At 58.1% G+C, this 17744-nt stretch overlaps 3 protein-coding genes across 3 annotated transcripts in view; all 3 read left to right on the top strand.

Annotated features, from left to right (window-relative positions):
• Positions 1 to 1746, top strand: part of LOC308677856 (CTD nuclear envelope phosphatase 1-like) — a 16074-nt gene extending 14328 nt beyond the window's left edge. Inside the window, exons 6-7 of the mRNA XM_081344553.1 lie at positions 73 to 302; positions 972 to 1746. Of these exons, the coding sequence (XP_081200679.1) occupies positions 73 to 302; positions 972 to 1032 (291 nt within the window). The 3' untranslated portion in view covers positions 1033 to 1746. The remainder of the gene's footprint in view (positions 1 to 72; positions 303 to 971) is intronic.
• Positions 1747 to 3339: 1593 nt separating this feature from the next.
• Positions 3340 to 5771, top strand: LOC308677008 (gamma-aminobutyric acid receptor-associated protein). The gene is made up of 4 exons (XM_081343111.1): positions 3340 to 3666; positions 3812 to 3890; positions 4098 to 4216; positions 5138 to 5771. The coding sequence occupies exons 1-4, from the start codon at positions 3577 to 3579 to the stop codon at positions 5204 to 5206; spliced, it is 357 nt and encodes a 118-aa protein (XP_081199237.1). The 5' UTR covers positions 3340 to 3576; the 3' UTR covers positions 5207 to 5771.
• Positions 5772 to 7145: 1374 nt separating this feature from the next.
• Positions 7146 to 17121, top strand: LOC308677000 (PHD finger protein 23-like). The gene is made up of 5 exons (XM_081343100.1): positions 7146 to 7274; positions 7888 to 7919; positions 9990 to 10082; positions 13445 to 14153; positions 15812 to 17121. Exons 1-5 carry the CDS (start codon positions 7253 to 7255, stop codon positions 16063 to 16065), a joined length of 1110 nt encoding a protein of 369 aa, XP_081199226.1. The 5' UTR covers positions 7146 to 7252; the 3' UTR covers positions 16066 to 17121.
• The last annotated feature ends 623 nt before the right edge of the window (positions 17122 to 17744 follow it).

Below are 17744 nucleotides of genomic sequence, written 5' to 3'. Positions count from 1 at the left end.
GGGTGTTCTCAAAGCTGGGTGGTTTCCTTGCAGACGTTTCATGACCCTTCTGGGTAACCACATCATCGCTAGAAGGGAGGGGGGGTTGCAGAGAGGTGGAGGAGGAGGCCAGAAGGCCGGCCCGGTGGACTTCCTGTTCCGGCCGGCCTCGGGCTGCCTGCTTCCAACGGCCTGCTGGCTTGGATGAACAAGGCGCATTTGCTTTTCCCTCCGGCAGATAACGCGATCCCCATCAAGTCGTGGTTCAGCGACCCCAGTGATACGGCTCTCCTCAACCTCCTCCCCATGCTCGATGCCTTGAGGTAAAGCACCGGGCGAAGGGGGGTTGTTGGTACAGAAAGGGAGGTTGGGCCCTCCCCCCTCCTAAGCGGGGCCTGGGCCTGGCTTGCAGATGGGTTTGGTCTGCTGGTTAAGGCACCTGGCTAGAAAACCAGGAGGCGGTGAGTTCTAGTCCTGCCTTAGGCATAAAAGCCATGTGGGTGACTTTGGGCCAATCACCAGGAGGCGGTGAGTTCTAGTCCCGCCTTAGGCATAAAAGCCATGTGGGTGACTTTCGGTCAATCACCAGGAGGCGGTGAGTTCTAGTCCCGCCTTAGGCATAAAAGCCATGTGGGTGACTTTCGGTCAATCACCAGGAGGCGGTAAGTTCTAGTCCCGCCTTAGGCATAAAAGCCATGTCGGTGACTTGGGCCAATCACCAGGAGGCAGTGAGTTCTAGTCCCACCTGAGGCTGGGTGATTGAGCCAGTCCCTCTCCCTCTCTCTCTCCCCCCCCCCTCTCTCTCTCTCTCAGCCTTGACCACCTCACAGGGTTATTGTTCTGGGTTCAAATGCGAGGTGGTGTTGGATCTGTCTACCCCCTCGAATTTTTTGTAAAATTCGAAAGGCGGGCTGCAGACCAAGACGTAAAGATGGTGACGGGGCGATGGCCAAAGTGACCCCGCTTTTCTCTCCTCTTCCCCCCCCTCACAGGTTCACAGCGGACGTCCGGTCAGTGCTCAGCCGCAACCTCCATCAGCACCGCCTGTGGTGACGGTGGCTCCTCCTTTCTTCAGGGTTTGGCCACAACCTCTGGCCCCCCTCGCCAGGCGCCGCGGCTAACAGATGCCTTCAGACTCAGCCAGCCAGCCGGCCGGGGACGTTGCCCGGGGTGGACTCCATTTCGGCCTGGCCCTTTGGCCGACGGCCGCCCTCTCCCCCACGACGGCTCCACGTGGACTGGCAGTGACTCAGCCGGGGAGAGGCAGGGAGAAGGCCGCGCTGCGTGGCACCGGTGGCCGTGTGTGTGGGGGGACACCGAGCTGCACAAGAAAGGGGGCGAACCGCACCAGCGACACAAGACTTTTTTTTTTGAGAGGAGGCTGTGTTTCCTAGTGGGAAGAGCACCTCGCCTCCTTCCCCGGCTTTTCTTTCCTGTGGTTTTGTTTCTTCCCCCCCCCCTCAGCAAAATCCTTGGATAAAGTGTGTGTGTGGGGGGGGGGGCTGCTTCATCCAAGAAGGACCTTTCCGATGACTGCCGAGTCCGGCTTTTTTTCCAAGGGTCCTTCCGCCCCCCCCCGTCCTTCCCCTTCTGGTGGGCCCTTCCGCTTGAATCGGCCTGGCGGAGGGCGCCCCCCCCCCCGGCTCGGTTTTTATTTCTCGGACTTCCGGGGTGGGCAGAGGGTGCGAAGGAGGAGACATTATAGGCTTGAACTGAGGTGGTAAAGAAAAAGAAAAAGAAAAACAAAAAAAACCCAAAACACCGAAACCGACTCGTGGCTTGTTCTTCTCGCCCGGAAGGGAGTTGGCGTAGCGTGGGAAGGGCAGGCTGTCCGGCGGGCACAGCAGCGGCTTTTCCCATCTGGTCCAGGTGGTCCTCGATTTACAAGGGCTTGTTTAGGGAGCGTCCGAAGTCACGATGGCGCTGAAAGGAAGGGGCTTGGCGCCATTCTCCCCACTGACGAGATCCCCGTGGTCACATGATCAAAATTCAGGCGCTGGATAACTTGACTCGTATTTGTGATGGCCGCAATGTCCCGGGGTGGGGTGTTGTGTGATCACCTTTTGTGACCCTTTTATTTTTATTTTTTTTATTTTAATTGCATTCATATCCCGCCCTTCTCCGAAGACTCAGGGCGGCTTACAAGCTTAGCAGCATAATGACTGTGCTACTGACGATTCCCTTCACAACGGTGGCGAGACCGGTCGCAAAACGGGGCAAAGCTCCTTTAACCAATGTCTCACTTAGCAATGGGAATGTTGGTGGTCATAAGCTGAGGACTACCTGTATTCCTCCTATCCCCGAGGTCAACAGGTGGCCAAGGGGACGGCCAGAAGAAGGAATGGGGGGGGCTTGTCTGCAGATCCTTGATGTGAACCAGAGGTATTCAAACTTGGCCCTTTGGTGACACGTGGACTTCAGCTCCCAGAATTCCTCAGCCAGGCACCCTGGGAGCTGAAGTCCACGTGTCATCAAAGGGCCAAGTTTGAATCCCAAATTGTGGTTTACGCGGGTGACGGGGGGGGGGTTGGGGCCGAGGCTGCCCGTGTGTTGCACTCCCCCCCCCCCGTGCCATCCCCGATGCCGCTGCGGACTACAATGCCCATCCCCAACCGAGCAGATCCTTGATGTGAACCAGAGGTATTCAAACTTGGCCCTTTGGTGACAAGTGGACTTCAGCTCCCAGAATTCCTCAGCCAGGCACCCTGGCTGAGGAATTCTGGGAGCTGAAGTCCACAAGTTATCAAGGGGCCAAGTTTGAAACCCAAATTGTGGTTCACGCGGGTGGCGGTGGGGTTGGGGCCGAGGCTGCCCGTGTCTTGGACTTCCCCCGCCCCCCCCCCCGTGCCATCCCCGTTGCCGCTGCGGACTACAATGCCCATCCCCAACCGAGCAGCGGAAGGAAGGGCTTTATAGTCCGCCTTGGCATCCAGCCCGGGGGCGGCCGCCCCACGTGACCCGCGCCTGGTTGGGCGAGCCGTGGGCGGGGCCCACGTGACCATTCTTATCTGTTGACGTCAGTCACATGACGGGACGCTGCACCGCCCTTCCTTTCCGCTGTGTCCTTCCGCGCTTTCTTCCCCCCCCACACACAACGATGCCGGCTTTGAAGCGAGGGGGAGCTCTTTTGTCTGGTGGGGGCCGCTCTTTTCACATCCCCGCCTCTTTCTTTTTTCCTTCGAGCCCCCCCCCCTACGCCGACTTTTTCAGCCCCCGTTTCCGCCGCGACGGCTCCCCGCACTACTTTGTTTTGGTGTCGCGCGGCCACGCAAGCGACGTGCGGCCCCGCTGACGTCACGCGTCCGAGGGGGGCGGGGCCTAGTTTAGCGGGCGGGGGGGTGCTGAAATCCGGCTTTTCCCTGGGTGGAATCCGACCCGGCCGCCCCGCCGAGCTCCCTGGCGGCTCCCTGGCGAGCGAGCAAGGCCGGCGGCGCCCGCTGTGGCGTTGTTAAGCCCGACCGCATCGCGCCGGCGCTACTTTCCCCGTCTTGGGATCGCTGCGCCACGTCGGTCCCGCGCATGCGCGCTGCTTAGGTGCAGCGGCCCTTTCCTCGGTCCGCCGCGTCGCCTCCTCCGCCCGTCGCCGCCGCCGCCGCCATGAAGTTCGTCTACAAGGAGGAGCACCCCTTCGAGAAGCGCCGCTCCGAGGGGGAGAAGATCCGCAAGAAGTACCCGGACAGGGTCCCGGTGAGTCTCTCCCCCGAGGCTCCTCTTTTTTCTTTCTTCTTTTTTTTAAAGGCGGCGTCCGGACTTTCCCGGACGGGGCTGCTTCTTTTCTTCTCTCCCCCCCCCGAATGCCTCCTTTAGCGTCCGCCTCTCTTTTCTCCGGCAGGTCATCGTGGAAAAAGCCCCCAAGGCCCGAATAGGGGACCTGGACAAGAAGAAGTACCTGGTGCCCTCCGACCTCACAGGTGAGATCCGGACAGGTGTGCGGGGAGGGGAGGGGAGGGGAGGGCTCATTGACGGCGGGGGGGGTCGAAGAAGCCCCCCCCGGAAGCCAAAATTGGGGCTACCCACCCCTCCCCTTCTAAGGGTGTTCCCACCCACCCCCCCATCCTCCTTTACATAAGTGCTTCCTTCCCGGGTGACTGGCTCTCCTCTTGGTGCCCTTTCCTCAGTGGGCCAGTTTTACTTCCTCATCCGGAAAAGAATCCACCTGCGGGCCGAGGACGCCCTTTTCTTCTTCGTCAACAACGTCATCCCCCCCACCAGTGCCACCATGGGGCAGCTCTACCAGGTGTGTTCCCCACCCCACCCCGCCCTCTCTTTCTTTCCTCCTCCTAAGAAAAGGGAGACCAAAAAAGAAAAAAAAAATCAGGAGGAAAAAAAAATACCAGCCTCTCCGAAACGATAAATTGTTTACCGTCAACCACAGTAAACAATGTAGGTCGGGAATAGTTGGCAAAAGGTGTACAAATGCCAAATATGTATGTTTGTGTGTGTATGTATGTGTGTGTGTGTATATGTATATAATATATATGTATATATACTGGGCAAATTAAAACCTTCGGATGAGGCCAGGCAGCTCAAATTGGCTCAAATTCCCGTCGAGCTTTCCGTGTTGCTGGTTAAAAACTGCGCTTTATACTTTTTATTCATTTGGCCAAGTGTGGTTCGACACACACAAGGAATTTTATTTCCGGTAGAGAAAAGCTCAGTGTACTTTCGGGAACAACAACAATAATAAACTGTGCAGGTAGGAAGTTAAAAAAAAATAATAACAACAAAAAGCAATAAACGATTCCTCTTGTTTGTGATAATTTCACTGTTTTGTTCGGTGGCTTTCGCCTGTTAGCAGCCTAGAGTTTCCCAATCCATTTTCCAAGAAAATAAAAAAGTCCCGAGGCTGGGCCAGGAGAAGGGTTAAGGGGAGTTGTAGACTTTGAGACTGAGATTAAGGAGGCAGGTGTGTTTGTGTTTGTGTTGTGTGTGTGTGTGTGTGTGTGTGAAGGACTTCAGACCATCCTCAGCCTGGCTTAGTCATACGGACGGTTGTTTGGGGCGTCTTTGCCTTGCTAAAGAAAAGGCAGAATGTAAATTTTACAATCAATTTATAGTCAACTGGTTGGGTGGGTTTATCTGGGATTCGCCTCCCCCTCCCCCAAAGTGCTTTGATCTAACAGCATCTCTTTCCCCCCTCCCCTTTCCCCCCCCCCAGGAACATCACGAGGAAGACTTTTTCCTTTATATTGCCTACAGCGATGAGAGCGTTTACGGCACCATGTAAGACCCCCTGAGCCCACCCACCGGCTGCTGCCAAGGGGCACCTGCCCCAAGGGACCTGCACTTTCTGTTGTTACTTGTTGTTGACTTTATGTTTAAAAAAAAAAAAGTTTCATTTTTGTTTTTTTTTGTTTTTTGCTCCAGGAAAATGGAGGGTTCTCTTTCTCACCCCACCCCACCCCCTTTAATTTCTGGCTGTGAATCTTTTAATTCTCTTCCTCTTTTTAACTCACCCCTCCCTCCTTTGGCATTGCTCTGGGTTTTCTTTTTGAGGTGGTTGTGGCTAAAATTAAATACCTTCCCCCCCCCACCTTCCGTGCTGTCTTCCCTTTTTTCTTTTCTGTTGAAAAGGGAGGAGATCTCCAATTTCTCCCTCCAAAGCAACAACCCCCCCCCACCTCGCCCACCACCCACCCTTTTCATTTTTCCAATTTCCCTTGCCACGGCACCCCCCAAGTTTGCTTTCATCAGGGATGTGCGTCGCCTGGTAGATTTCTGTAACCAGAGGTTTTTTTGGGGGGGCGGGGCGGGAACGAATGCTAATTAAAAAAAAGTATATAAGAAGAACATCATGGACTCTAGAGACTTTTTTTTTATTGTCGGGGGTTTTTAATACACACATCTGGGACATTGCAAAAAAATCTGGGCCAGCGGAGTCAAATTAACTGGCCAAGGCAGGGGGAAGAACCATTGTGACTCTCGGGATTTTCCTCCCCTCCCCTGCCCCCCCCCCAGCCCCATATTCTGTCCCAGCCCTAGAGGGAATGTGGTGGTGGGTCAAATCCGATCCTGGCCAAGGAATAACCAAGCCACCGGATCCTTCCAGAAATCAGGGTCACACCTTTTTGAGAGCGGCAGCATTTAATAAAACGTGTGAGTTGACACAACCAGGTTTCCTCCCAAGCTACCTCGGATAAGTGTTGCGCTCTCTTCTGCTAAGATTTAGCAAAGAAAGCCAGCCAGCTTCGAAGGGAAGTTGTGGGGGGTGGGTGGCTTTTCGTGCGGAAGGAAAGCCCCCCAAAGCAATGCTGGTTTGATTGGCAGCTAAGGGACCCTCCGGACTTGCATTGCTGTGGGTCAGGGGCCGCCCAGCATGGCCACTTTTTTTAAGACTTGTGGACTTTCAACTCTTCCTGCTTACTCTCTTCTCATCCTTTCCTCTGCAATCTCTCCCGCTTTAGGGGTTAGGAGAGAAAAAAACCACCACCCAGGCATGCTTGAATGGGGAACTCTGGGAGTTGCCAGCTCAATGAAACCTAAATTGCCCCTTAGCAAGCTTGGTCCCCGTTTTCGATATCCGTGTAGGCTGGACAGAATAGGTGGGTCTCTTCCCCTTCTGCCCCCCCCTCCCCAGCTGTTCAGGTTCTCCCCACAACAAGCCATCTTGGCAAAGACCAAGGCCGAACGCGGTAGTTTGCCCATAAGGAGGTGAGCCCTGCAGGTATTGGATAAACTGCTGCAAAAGCGGACGGCTCTAGCTGCATTCACACGAGACGCGTGTCCCGAAAGGCATCTCTGCCACCCCCAGCGGGGCCAACTTGTACAGAAGGTTCACGGGCGCATGAAGAAAGCCCGCCCGTCGCTTGGCTCCGCTCTCCCGCCCGGCCCCGCGGACGGGCGAGGGGAACTTCAGCCCCCAAGACCCTCCCTCGCCGCCTCCATTCCTTCCCGGACGAAAGCCGAAGACTACACTACCCGGCATGCCTCGCTCCCTCCAGCCGGGCGGCCAGGTCGAGAGAGAGAGAGAGAGGGGAGGGAAGCGCGCAGGCGCGGCGCGCGCGGCCCGCCGGGAGCCGTAGTGCCGGGCCGCCCTGCCGGCGGGACACCGTTGCGGCTGGCGAGACTCCACCTCCCGAGATGCTCAGCGGCGGGGCATGAGCGAGGGGAGGGGCGGCCTCTCCGAGCTTGCGGGAGGGAGGGGGAGCGGCGAGGAGGAGGAGGAGGAGGAGGGCGGCGGCGGCACCGGGCGAGGCGGCGAGAGCGGCGGCGGCGGCGGCTTTGCGAGTCCCGGGGCGGGCAGGCAGGGCGGCCGGCTGGGCAGGGGCCGGCCATGGCGGAGCCGAGCCCCGAAGGTAGGGAGAGGCCAGCCAGACTGGGGGGGGGAGGGAAGGAGGGGGGGGTGGAGGGAGGTCTGGGGGGAGGGGGCTCGGAGCGCGCCCCCCTCCGGTCTGGGGCACCGCGAGGCGCGGGGGGGGGGGCTAGTCGGGCCGGCCGAGGAGGAAGTCGGGGGTGGGGGGGGGAAGTTGGGGGCCGGAGACCCGCTTCCCACCCGGGGTGGGGGGGGTCTCCTGGAGGGCGGGGTGGGGGGCCCGGGCAGCCCCCACTCCTCTTTCAACCGGGGGAGGGTCTCCTGCGAGGCCCCCCCCCGCCGCAGAGAGGAGTAGGGAGGGGGGAGGCTGCACTCCCCACGGGGGGGGGGGGAAAGAGGGCACGGGGCTAGGGACGGGGGGGGCAATGCTGGGAGTGGGTGGGGGGGCTGCCGGATGGCTTCCCCGGTAATTGGTGGGGGGGGTCTCTTCTTTCCGCGGCCGCGTCGCCTCCCGCTTTGTGCGGCTCCTTCCCTCCCTCCCTCCTCCCCTCTCTGCCTGGGGCGGGGTGGGGGTGGGGGGCTCCCCGGAGGCCTTTCCTCGACCCCCCCCCGCACTAAACAACCCCCCGTCTCCTTCTTCTGTCTCCCCCCTCCAGATCCCCCTCCCAGCCTCAAAGCCGAGACGCAGGTAAGGAGAGCAACCGGGGCGGGGGGGGAGGGAGGGAAGGGAAGGGAAGAGAGGCGGGCAAAAGTTTCAAGGGGGGCTCCCTTCCGCGGGGGAGGGAGGAGGTCGTGGGGGGGGCGCGGCGGGGCTCTTCCGCTCTCGGCGTGCTGGGGAGGGGGCTTTCTCCTCCCTCCCCCCCCCCCCGCCGCCGTTCAAACCCGGGGCTGGTTGCAACATTGCCGCATGTGCTCCGGATGGGAAGCGCCAGCCAGCTCTCCCCCCCCCCACTCCCAGCCTTGAGAACTTACATGTGGGGTGGGGGGGGCTGGAAAGGAGCAGATGGGGAGGGGGCTCTCAGGGGTGTTCTGACCCCCCTCCCAGCCTTTGGAACCCCATGTCGGGGGCATGGAAGGAGCAGACGGGGAGGGGGCGCTCAGGGGTGTTCAGACCCCCCCTCCCTGCCTTTAACAACCCCGTGTGGGGGGCATGGAAGGAGCAAACGGGGGAGGGGGCTCTCAGGGGTGCTCAGACCCCCCCTCCCTGCCTTTAACAACCCCATGTGGGGGGGCATGGAAGGAGCAGACGGGGAGGGGGCTCTCAGGGGTGTTCAGACCCCCCCTCCCTGCCTTTAGAACCCCGTGTGGGGGGCATGGAAGGAGCAGACGGGGAGGGGGCTCTCAGGGGTGTTCAGACCCCCCCTCCCTGCCTTTAACAACCCCATGTGGGGGGCATGGAAGGAGCAGACGGGGAGGGGGCGCTCAGGGGTGTTCAGACCCCCCCTCCCTGCCTTTAGAACCCCATGTGGGGGGGCATGGAAGGAGCAGACGGGGAGGGGGCTCTCAGGGGTGTTCAGACCCCCCCTCCCTGCCTTTAACAACCCCATGTGGGGGGCATGGAAGGAGCAGACGGGGAGGGGGCGCTCAGGGGTGTTCAGACCCCCCCTCCCTGCCTTTAGAACCCCGTGTGGGGGGCATGGAAGGAGCAGACGGGGAGGGGGCTCTCAGGGGTGTTCAGACCCCCCCTCCCTGCCTTTAACAACCCCATGTGGGGGGCATGGAAGGAGCAGACGGGGAGGGGGCGCTCAGGGGTGTTCAGACCCCCCCTCCCTGCCTTTAGAACCCCGTGTGGGGGGCATGGAAGGAGCAGACGGGGAGGGGGCTCTCAGGGGTGTTCAGACCCCCCCTCCCTGCCTTTAACAACCCCATGTGGGGGGCATGGAAGGAGCAGACGGGGAGGGGGCTCTCAGGGGTGTTCAGACCCCCCCTCCCTGCCTTTAACAACCCCATGTGGGGGGCATGGAAGGAGCAGACGGGGAGGGGGCGCTCAGGGGTGTTCAGACCCCCCCTCCCTGCCTTTAACAACCCCATGTGGGGGGCATGGAAGGAGCAGACGGGGAGGGGGCTCTCAGGGGTGTTCAGACCCCCCCTCCCTGCCTTTAACAACCCCATGTGGGGGGCATGGAAGGAGCAGACGGGGAGGGGGCGCTCAGGGGTGTTCAGACCCCCCCTCCCTGCCTTTAGAACCCCGTGTGGGGGGCATGGAAGGAGCAGACGGGGAGGGGGCTCTCAGGGGTGTTCAGACCCCCCCTCCCTGCCTTTAACAACCCCATGTGGGGGGCATGGAAGGAGCAGACGGGGAGGGGGCGCTCAGGGGTGTTCAGACCCCCCCTCCCTGCCTTTAGAACCCCATGTGGGGGGCATGGAAGGAGCAGACGGGGAGGGGGCGCTCAGGGGTGTTCAGACCCCCCCTCCCTGCCTTTAGAACCCCATGTGGGGGGCATGGAAGGAGCAGACGGGGAGGGGGCGCTCAGGGGTGTTCAGACCCCCCCTCCCTGCCTTTAGAACCCCATGTGGGGGGCATGGAAGGAGCAGACGGGGAGGGGGCGCTCAGGGGTGTTCAGACCCCCCCTCCCTGCCTTTAGAACCCCATGTGGGAGGGGGGTGCTGGAAAGGAGCAAAAGGGGTCTTCCCTCCCGCCGAGACTCCCTGGAAGGGGGCGGGGGGGGGGGAGGAAGCACCTCCTCCTGCCTGCCAGGCTCCATTTAACGTCCGCTCTTCCCCCCCCCTCCCCGGAAAAACAAATAAATCTTACCAGCCTCCGGAGAAGCGGCAACGCACCATCGAGGACTTCAACAAATTCTGCAGCTTCGTCCTGACTTACGCCGGCTACATCCCCTCCTCCAAAGAGGTGAGTGGGGGGAGGGGTCTCGGAGGTCGCCCCTTCCCCTAAATCGCTTTTGCCCACCAAGCCAGCGTGCTTCCCGGGCGGCTTAACAATAGGAAGACCCTCTTGTATGGCCGCTTTCTGGGGGGAGGGGGCGAGGGAGGACAGGTAGGGTGGGGTGGGGGCGCTTCTGGGGGGGGCGTCCCAAGCTCCCCCCTCCCCGCGCGCCCCTTGTTGCATTGGAAGCCCCGCTGCCCGTCCCGCTTCCCCTTCTCGCCTTCCCCGGCTGCCTTTTTTCCACCCTCCCCAGCCTGGAGCTTTTGAAAGCTCCGGCAGAAACTGCAACTCCCAGATGCCTCGGAGGCCATTTCGGCCCGACATCGCCGGGCGGTGCATGCTGGGAAGTGTAGGCGGCTCCTTTTTTTTTTTTTTTGCCAAGGCGAGCCGGGACGTGTCTCGGCTTGTCGTGCGGCAAGGGCTTGGCGCGGTGCATGTTGGGAAGTGTAGTTCTGCCCTCCCCCCCTGGAGCCGGGCTTGTGCGCTCCAGCTGGCTTTCCTGGCTGTTGAGCTGACCCTGGATTCGGATTAGTGGCGCTCCGGAGTCCTCCCCCCCCCCCCCCCGCAACCTTGGATGTTGCTAAACTGGGCTGTTTCCCCGGAAGGTGGCTTAACCCCCTGCGTCTCCAAGGAGCAGATGGCGAGCAAGCCCGGCTTGCAACTCCTTGCTTGCTTCTGCTGGTTGTTTTAATCCCAGTTATACGCAGAGGAGTTAAAAGCTCATGGGAGCGGGCAAAATGGAGCTTCCCATAAATCCTGGCAAGGTGGGAAGTTGTTTAGGCCGTGGTTTACTTGTTTCGAAAGCACTGAAATCCAGATGTTATCAAAATTGACGTTGCTTTATTCCAGGGTGTGTGTGTGTGTGTGTCTCCAAACTTGGCCAATTTTAAGACAGGTGGCCTTCCAGTGGCTGGGGGATTCTGGGCGTTGAAGTCCATAGGTCTTAAAAGTAGCCATCTTTGGAGAGCCCTGGTTTATTGTAACTCCCAACGGGGCTGGGCAGCTGTTTTGGGTGCCTCTTGTTCCTTAGTCTAAAAGCGAGATCAGAGACTGGCCCGTTCCCACCAACTGTGTATCCTGGTTACGCGAGGCAAATGTTTCCTAGCCTCCACAAACCCCCTTATCCCAGTTTAATGCGTGTTATGGCAGTGTTTGTTTTGACCTGGGTAAAAACACGTGGTATGAACGGGAGTGATTTGTTCTTGGGCCGCAGGGCACCCCGCCAACCCAACTCCACAAAAAGGAGCCTCTCCCCCCTCCCCCCGTAATTGTTCGTAGGAAACCATATGTGGATTTTAGAAAGCGATGCTAAAATGAGCACCAACGAAATACGGGACGCAATTAATGAGTGGGACAGCTTGCCGCCAGAAGTTGTGGGGGCTCCATCCCTGGAGGTTTTTTAAGACCTTTGTCTGAAATGGTACAGAACCCACTGCTCAAACGGGGGTGGGTGGGTGGGGAGGGGGTTGGACTAGATAGCCTCCCAAGGTCCCCTTCCATCTCTAGTCTGATTGATTGATTAGTTAAGGTCATATTTGCAAAGCTCACCGCTTCTGCGTCCGTCAGTTCTCCCTTGCACCTGTCGCAGTTTTCCAGCTGTTGGGGTGCAGGGTGAGACCAGTTGTGGGGGGCAAGAGAAGCTAAAGGGAAAGCCAGCAAAATCTGGGGTTGCTCATGGACATGGCGGCGGAAGGAGCCACAGGAGAAACGGCCGCTATTGTGGAGGAGGGGAGGGCCGAACCAAACTACACGCTCATATAACATACACTTGTGGGGTGGGGGGGAGGTCTCCCTCAAACTAAAAGCAATCCACGAAGGCCAGACAGGGACAGCCATAGGGCAGGGTGTACCGTGGGGTGGGGGGGTGGACACAAAATGTGGGTTCAGGGGCTTCAGAGAACAAATTTAGAGATCAAGACCTCCAAGATGGTGATTGGGGCTTTAATGATTTACAAAGTGTGCGGCATGGAGCACATGGATGAAAGGAGCCTATGATGTTATGGCGTGCGCATGATGGAAGTATGTAATCACGTCTGTAAGGTAGGAGGAATTCAAGAAGTCACGCGTAAGCTAACAGGTTGCGTTTTGAAAGACGTGGGCTCCCCGAGAATGGAATCCAGGGGTCCCTGTAGGCCAGGGGTCTTCAAACTTGGCCCTTTGATGACTTGTGGACTTCAACTCCCAGAATTCCTCAGCCAGCGTGCCTGGCTGAGGAATTCTGGGAGTTGAAGTCCACAAGTCATGAAAGGGTCACAGTTCCCTCAGGCTGGCTGAGGAATTCTGGGAGTTGAAGTCCACAAGTCATCAAAGGGCCAAGTTTGAAGACCCCCCTGGACTAGGTTTTCTGTGAACAGCTACAGAAGTCCACTACAAGTCTTACCCTTGGTTGCTTTAAGACATGTAGACTTCAACTCCCAGAATTCCCTAGCCAGCATGTGGATTTCCACACTCTCAGCTGGAATTCTGGGAGTTGAAGTCCACAAGTCATCAAAGGGTCATAGTTCCCTCACACTGGCTGAGGGATTCTGGGAGCTGAAGTCCACAAGTCATCAAAGGGCCAAGTTTGAAGACCCCCCTGGACTAGGTTTTCTGTGAACAGCTACAGAAGTCCACTACAAGTCTTACCCTTGGTTGCTTTAAGACATGTAGACTTCAACTCCCAGAATTCCCTAGCCAGCATGTGGATTTCCACACTCTCAGCTGGAATTCTGGGAGTTGAAGTCCACAAGTCATCAAAGGGTCATAGTTCCCTCACACTGGCTGAGGGATTCTGGGAGCTGAAGTCCACAAGTTATCAAAGGGCCATGTTTGAAGACCCAAGTTTGAGGTATTCAAATCTGGGCTGCTCATCCCATGAAGCGCCACATTCGTTAGCTGGAGAAAAATCTGCTTTTTCTCCTGGCCGTCGTCAGCTTTACTGCTAAAATTAAGCCCAACATTTCTGACCTGCTGACATGTGAGAGTTTTGCTCCATTTTACGAGCTGGTTATTAACTGAATCACAGGAATCGTTAAGTAAACAGCTTGGCTGTAAAGTCGGAAAAGGGAATCCGGTGACTCCCCAACCGGTCATAAATGGGAGTCGGTCGCCAAATGTTTGAGGCTTGATGCCGCAGTGTGCAAAACGGTCATAAGTCCCTTCCCCCCCCCAGTGTGTAGTAACTTCAAATTGTCACTAAATGAGCTTTTTGTAAACCGAGGACACTCCGTACCGGCGGGTGGCATTGAAACCTGCTAATGTTTGCGTCAGGTCAGGTATTTTCTTTCCCGGAATCTGGATGTCGGTTCATCCGGGGCAATTAGGGTTAATCTGCCAACTCTTCCTGGTAGGAGAACGACTGGACGGCCTCCGGGTCCAACTCCCCGCTCCGCCCGGAGAGCGTGGTGGACAGCGACGGCTGGGAGTCCACGCAGTCGGACCTGCACACCATCGAGACCTTTGTCAAGAAGGCCAAGTCCTCGAAAAAGAAATCGGCTTTCCGCCGGCTGAAATCCGACAGCTCCTTGCTGGAGAAAATGAAGCTCAAGGACTCGCTTTTCGACCTGGATCCAGTGGGGAAGCAGCCGCCCCCACTGGCCGGCCCCAAAGCCCCCGCCGACAAGAAGAAGGACAAGCGGAGCCGGAAGGCCGCCTTGGAAACCGGCGGGGCCGCCAAGCGCAGCCGGAGCGACGCGGTGGGCGAGAAGCGCTCCCGGATCAAAAAGAGCAGGAAGCGGAAGTTGAAACGGGCCGAGCGGGGCGAGAAGCAGCACAAAACCTCCGTCAGCGAGACGGACTCGGAAGAGGAGGAGGAGGAGGAGGAGGAGGAGGTGGGGGACGGGGCGGCCCCTCTGCGGCCGGGCAGGGAGGAGGGGGCGGCCGCGGCACGGGTCTCGGTCCAGGCGCCGCCGGAGCGGCTGGCCACCCCGTTTCCCATTAAGCTGGAGGACACGGAAGGGAAGGAGGGCATCAGCACGGAGACCAGCCAGGATGGGGAGGAAGGCAGCTCCAGCGACGGAGAGATCAGGGTCATGGACGAGGACATCATGGTGGAATCAGGTGAGACGAGACACCCCCCCCTCCCCCCCCGCCTCCCAGGAGGGTCAGGGGGAGCCTATCGGGACTTGGGCAGGGGGCTGCATATCCGGTGCCCGTGTCCTGACGCCTCTGACGCTCGCCGTTCGATCATTTTTGAGTTCAGAGGCTTGGGTACCTGGTTGGAATCTTGAGGGGCCGGGAGTTCTAGTCCCGTCTCGGCAATGTAAGCAGGATGGGTGACTTTGGGCCCATCACCGGGAGACGGTGAGTTCTAGTCCCTCCTGAGGCACAAAAGCCAGCTAATGTGACTTTGAGCCAGTCACCGGGAGACGGTGAGTTCTAGTCCCAGGGATTCTGGGAGTTGTAAGTCCACCCGGTCGTAAAGGGGCCGTATTTCCCCACCTCTACCTTACTTACCCCTTCTAAGATCCCAACAGCTTTTTATTTAGCTGTTTTGGTAAATTTATGTACTTCAGAGCATCCAACAACTCTTTACAGCAACTTTCCCTGCACCTATTGTCAGACTGGTGGGAGATTTCGAATCGACAAGGGGCCGTCAATACTTTAGCACCTGTGTATCTCACAACCCTAGAGGCTTTCCCAATACTCAGAATTGCGTCGGTGGGTTAAGTTGTGTACTTTTTTTTTGAACCCTCAGAAAGGAACACGGGGTTCAACACGGCTGGAACACTGGCCCATCGTCCGCCGCTGCCTCTTTTGCACCTTCGGTATACGTTTTCTTTCTTTGACTCTTAAAATTTTAAGAGCCAAAAGCGAGACAATTTTATCTCCCACGGATGAATTTTCAGGCGTGCAGGTAGTCCTCGGTCTATGACCACCCACATATCTGTTACTAAGCAAGACAGTTAACTGAATTTTGCCCGATTTTGCAAACGTTCCTGCCACGGTGGTTAAGGAAATCACTACAACCATAACACTTAGACCAGGGTTAGGCAACCTTGGCTCTTTTATGACTCATGGAGTTCAAGTCCCACAATTCCTGAGTCAGCTATGCTGGCTCAGGAATTCTGGGAGTTGAAGTCCATGAGTCATAAAAGAGCCAAGGTTGCCTACCTCTGACTTAGACTTATATACCGCTTTGCAGCCCCCTCTAAGCGGTTCACTTGACTCAGCGTTATTTGACTCCCCGACAAGCTGGGTCCTCCTTTTACCGACCTCGGAAGGAGGAGGGAAGGCTGTAGTTGTTAAATTAGTGACCTGGCTGTTAAGTGATATCTATGCTCATCTTTGCTCGTCAGAAGGTTGCAAGAGGGGATCACGTGACCCCGGGACGCTGCGACCGTCGTAAATGTGAGTCAGTTGCCAAGCGTCCGAATTTTGATCACGTGGCCACAGGGATGTTGTAAGTGTGAAAATCTGGAGCCATTTCTTTTCCCCGGTGTCACTGTAACTTTGAGCGGACACTGCATAAAGTCTTGTTAAGTTGAGGACGACTAGCCAAGCGTGGAGGGGGCGGGGGAGTTATTCCCCGTTACTTTTTTTTTTTATATCAGGTTTTTATTCCTGTCGGGGGAGCCCGGAGGTGGTCTAGTCCAACCCCTCGCTCACGCAGCGAACGTATCATTTCGAACAAAGGGTGGCTCGATGCCAGAAAGTGAATTTTCTCAGATGTGTCCCTGCTGTTTGCTCAAGGCGCCGTTTTGCGTCTGCTCTTCCAGGCGACGATTCGTGGGACCTCATCACGTGCTACTGCCAGAAGCCCTTCGCCGGGCGGCCCATGATCGAATGCAATCAGTGCGGCACCTGGATCCACCTCTCCTGCGCGAAGATCAAGAAGACGAACGTGCCCGACATTTTCTTCTGCCAGAAATGCAAAGAAAGCTCGCGGAAGCAGGCGCTGCTGGGCCCTCAGCCCCCCACGGCACTCGGCGCAACGGCCCCGCTGGCGTCCCGGGGAGGTGGGGAGCCCTAGCACAGGAGGGGGCCGTGGCTCTCAGCGGGGCTGTCGTCCCACAGAGGGAAAAAACAGACCGGACGAAGCAGAGAGAGAGAGAGAGGGGGGGGCCTGCTCTGGATCGGGGTCCCCTTTGAGTGTCGGGCCCCGAAGACGAGGCGCTGGGTCGGCGGCAGCGCCGGCAACAACTCCGGCGCTTATTAAAATCGGCAGACCCCGGCTAGGTTTCAGCGGGCCCTCCTGGCCTTAGCCTCCCCCCCACTCCCCATCTGCTTGTGGGCTCGATCGGGAAGGCCCGGCGTCCACATTTGGGGCGAAGCCTCTTGGTTTCTTTTGGACCCTTTTCCTTCCCTCCTTGTCCTACGCCAACTTCTCCTCTGTAAATAGAAGACAAAAAGGGTTGTGGTTTTTTTTTGTTTTCCCTTCTTTTCCTCTTTTCTTTCCCCGGCTGGATCAGTCGGTCGGTTTCCCGGTTGGGAATGTTTTGAACACAGTTTGTGCTCCTGAGTTTGGACTCGTCCGAATCTTGTTTCATTTCCTCCCGGGGTCCGAGAGGCGGAGAGGGTGACGCCCGGACCCCGATTTCTTCGGTTGTGCTTCAAAGAGGGGAGCGGTTTGCCTTGGTCCCCATTTGTATTGAGGCACTTAAACTAAGGGGGGGTCTTCAAACTTTCCCTCCCTTTTAAGAGGGAAAGTTGGAAGAGCCCCCTTAGTTTAAGCCAGGGGGGGGGGTTCTTCAAACCTGGCCCTTTGATGACGGGTGGACTTCAACTCCCAGAATTCCCCAGCCGGTGTGCCTGGCTGGGGAATTCTGGGAGTTGAAGCCCACCGTCTTAAAAAGGGAGGGAAAGCTTAAACCAATGGAGAGCAGGAGAGGAGGGGGGATTTCTTTTGGTTCCCCCTCACCACCCTATGTTGACCCCTCCGGCTCTTCTGAGGCCGGGTAGAGGGGGGGGAAGAGGCTGGGCCAGGCCCCTCCCTCCCCCAATTTTGTTTTAATATTGGCAGACGTGTACATGGCAGCGTTTTCGACTGTGTAAATAAAGAGACGTAGACCCTTTGGCAGTTTCTACAGAGGCCTCGGCTCTTCATTGATATTATTTTTCGGTGGGGGGGGAAGGGGAGGCAGGTAGACTGCCACGGCGAGGGATGCTCTCTCGCTCTCTCTCCCGCCCCGCGCGCACTTCCGCCCGCGTGACGCCGAGCCAGGCCTGACTTCCGGCCGCTTGCCCCGCCCTCCTGGCGACGGTCCCCCCCGATGACGCAGGGCGAGTCGCGCGTCTGACGCGCATGCGCTCCAGAGGGAGTCAAAAGGATGCCTCTCCCGGGCGGAGTGGTGTTTAATTGACGCATGCGCACCGAGAGGCAGGCTGTTAGGACGACTCCCCGGGGCGGAGTGCGACCTCTGGCGCATGCGCGCCGGAGGGAGGGTAGGAGGGACGGCGAAGGGACGCCTCTCCAAGGCGGGGCGGCGTAGTTGACGCGTGCGCGCCGAGAGGGAGCTCTGCTACGTAGAAGGCCTGCGCGCTGGAGGGAGCGAGGGCGAAACCACGCTCTTCAAGGGGCGGAGTCGACGTCACGCCTGCGCGCTAGAGGGGGAACTAGAAAGGGCGATAGAGTTCTCGGGGGCGGAGCGAAGAGCTAGATAGAAGGAGGGAAAAGGCGGTGGTTCGGAAGGGGGCGGAGTCGTGCGTAAG

The sequence above is a fragment of the Vipera berus genome, assembly GCF_964194415.1.
Source record: "Vipera berus genome assembly, chromosome: Z".
In the NCBI taxonomy this organism is placed as follows: Eukaryota; Metazoa; Chordata; class Lepidosauria; order Squamata; family Viperidae; genus Vipera; species Vipera berus.
The sequence above is the reverse complement of the archived record's forward strand: the minus strand, read 5'-3'. Positions and strand labels throughout refer to the sequence as shown.

Excerpts from the sequence above, each read along its gene's own strand:
- LOC308677000 (XM_081343100.1), top strand. The coding sequence starts at position 7,253 with ATGGCGGAGCCGAGCCCCGAAG. Across the intron at positions 7,275-7,887 it reads GGCGGAGCCGAGCCCCGAAG|ATCCCCCTCCCAGCCTCAAA; the intron begins GTAGGGAGAGGC and ends TCCCCCCTCCAG. Across the intron at positions 7,920-9,989 it reads GCCTCAAAGCCGAGACGCAG|CCTCCGGAGAAGCGGCAACG; the intron begins GTAAGGAGAGCA and ends AAATCTTACCAG.
- LOC308677008 (XM_081343111.1), top strand. The coding sequence starts at position 3,577 with ATGAAGTTCGTCTACAAGGAGGAGCACCCCTTCGAGAAGCGCCGCTCC. Across the intron at positions 3,667-3,811 it reads AGTACCCGGACAGGGTCCCG|GTCATCGTGGAAAAAGCCCC; the intron begins GTGAGTCTCTCC and ends TTTCTCCGGCAG. Across the intron at positions 4,217-5,137 it reads CCATGGGGCAGCTCTACCAG|GAACATCACGAGGAAGACTT; the intron begins GTGTGTTCCCCA and ends CCCCCCCCCCAG.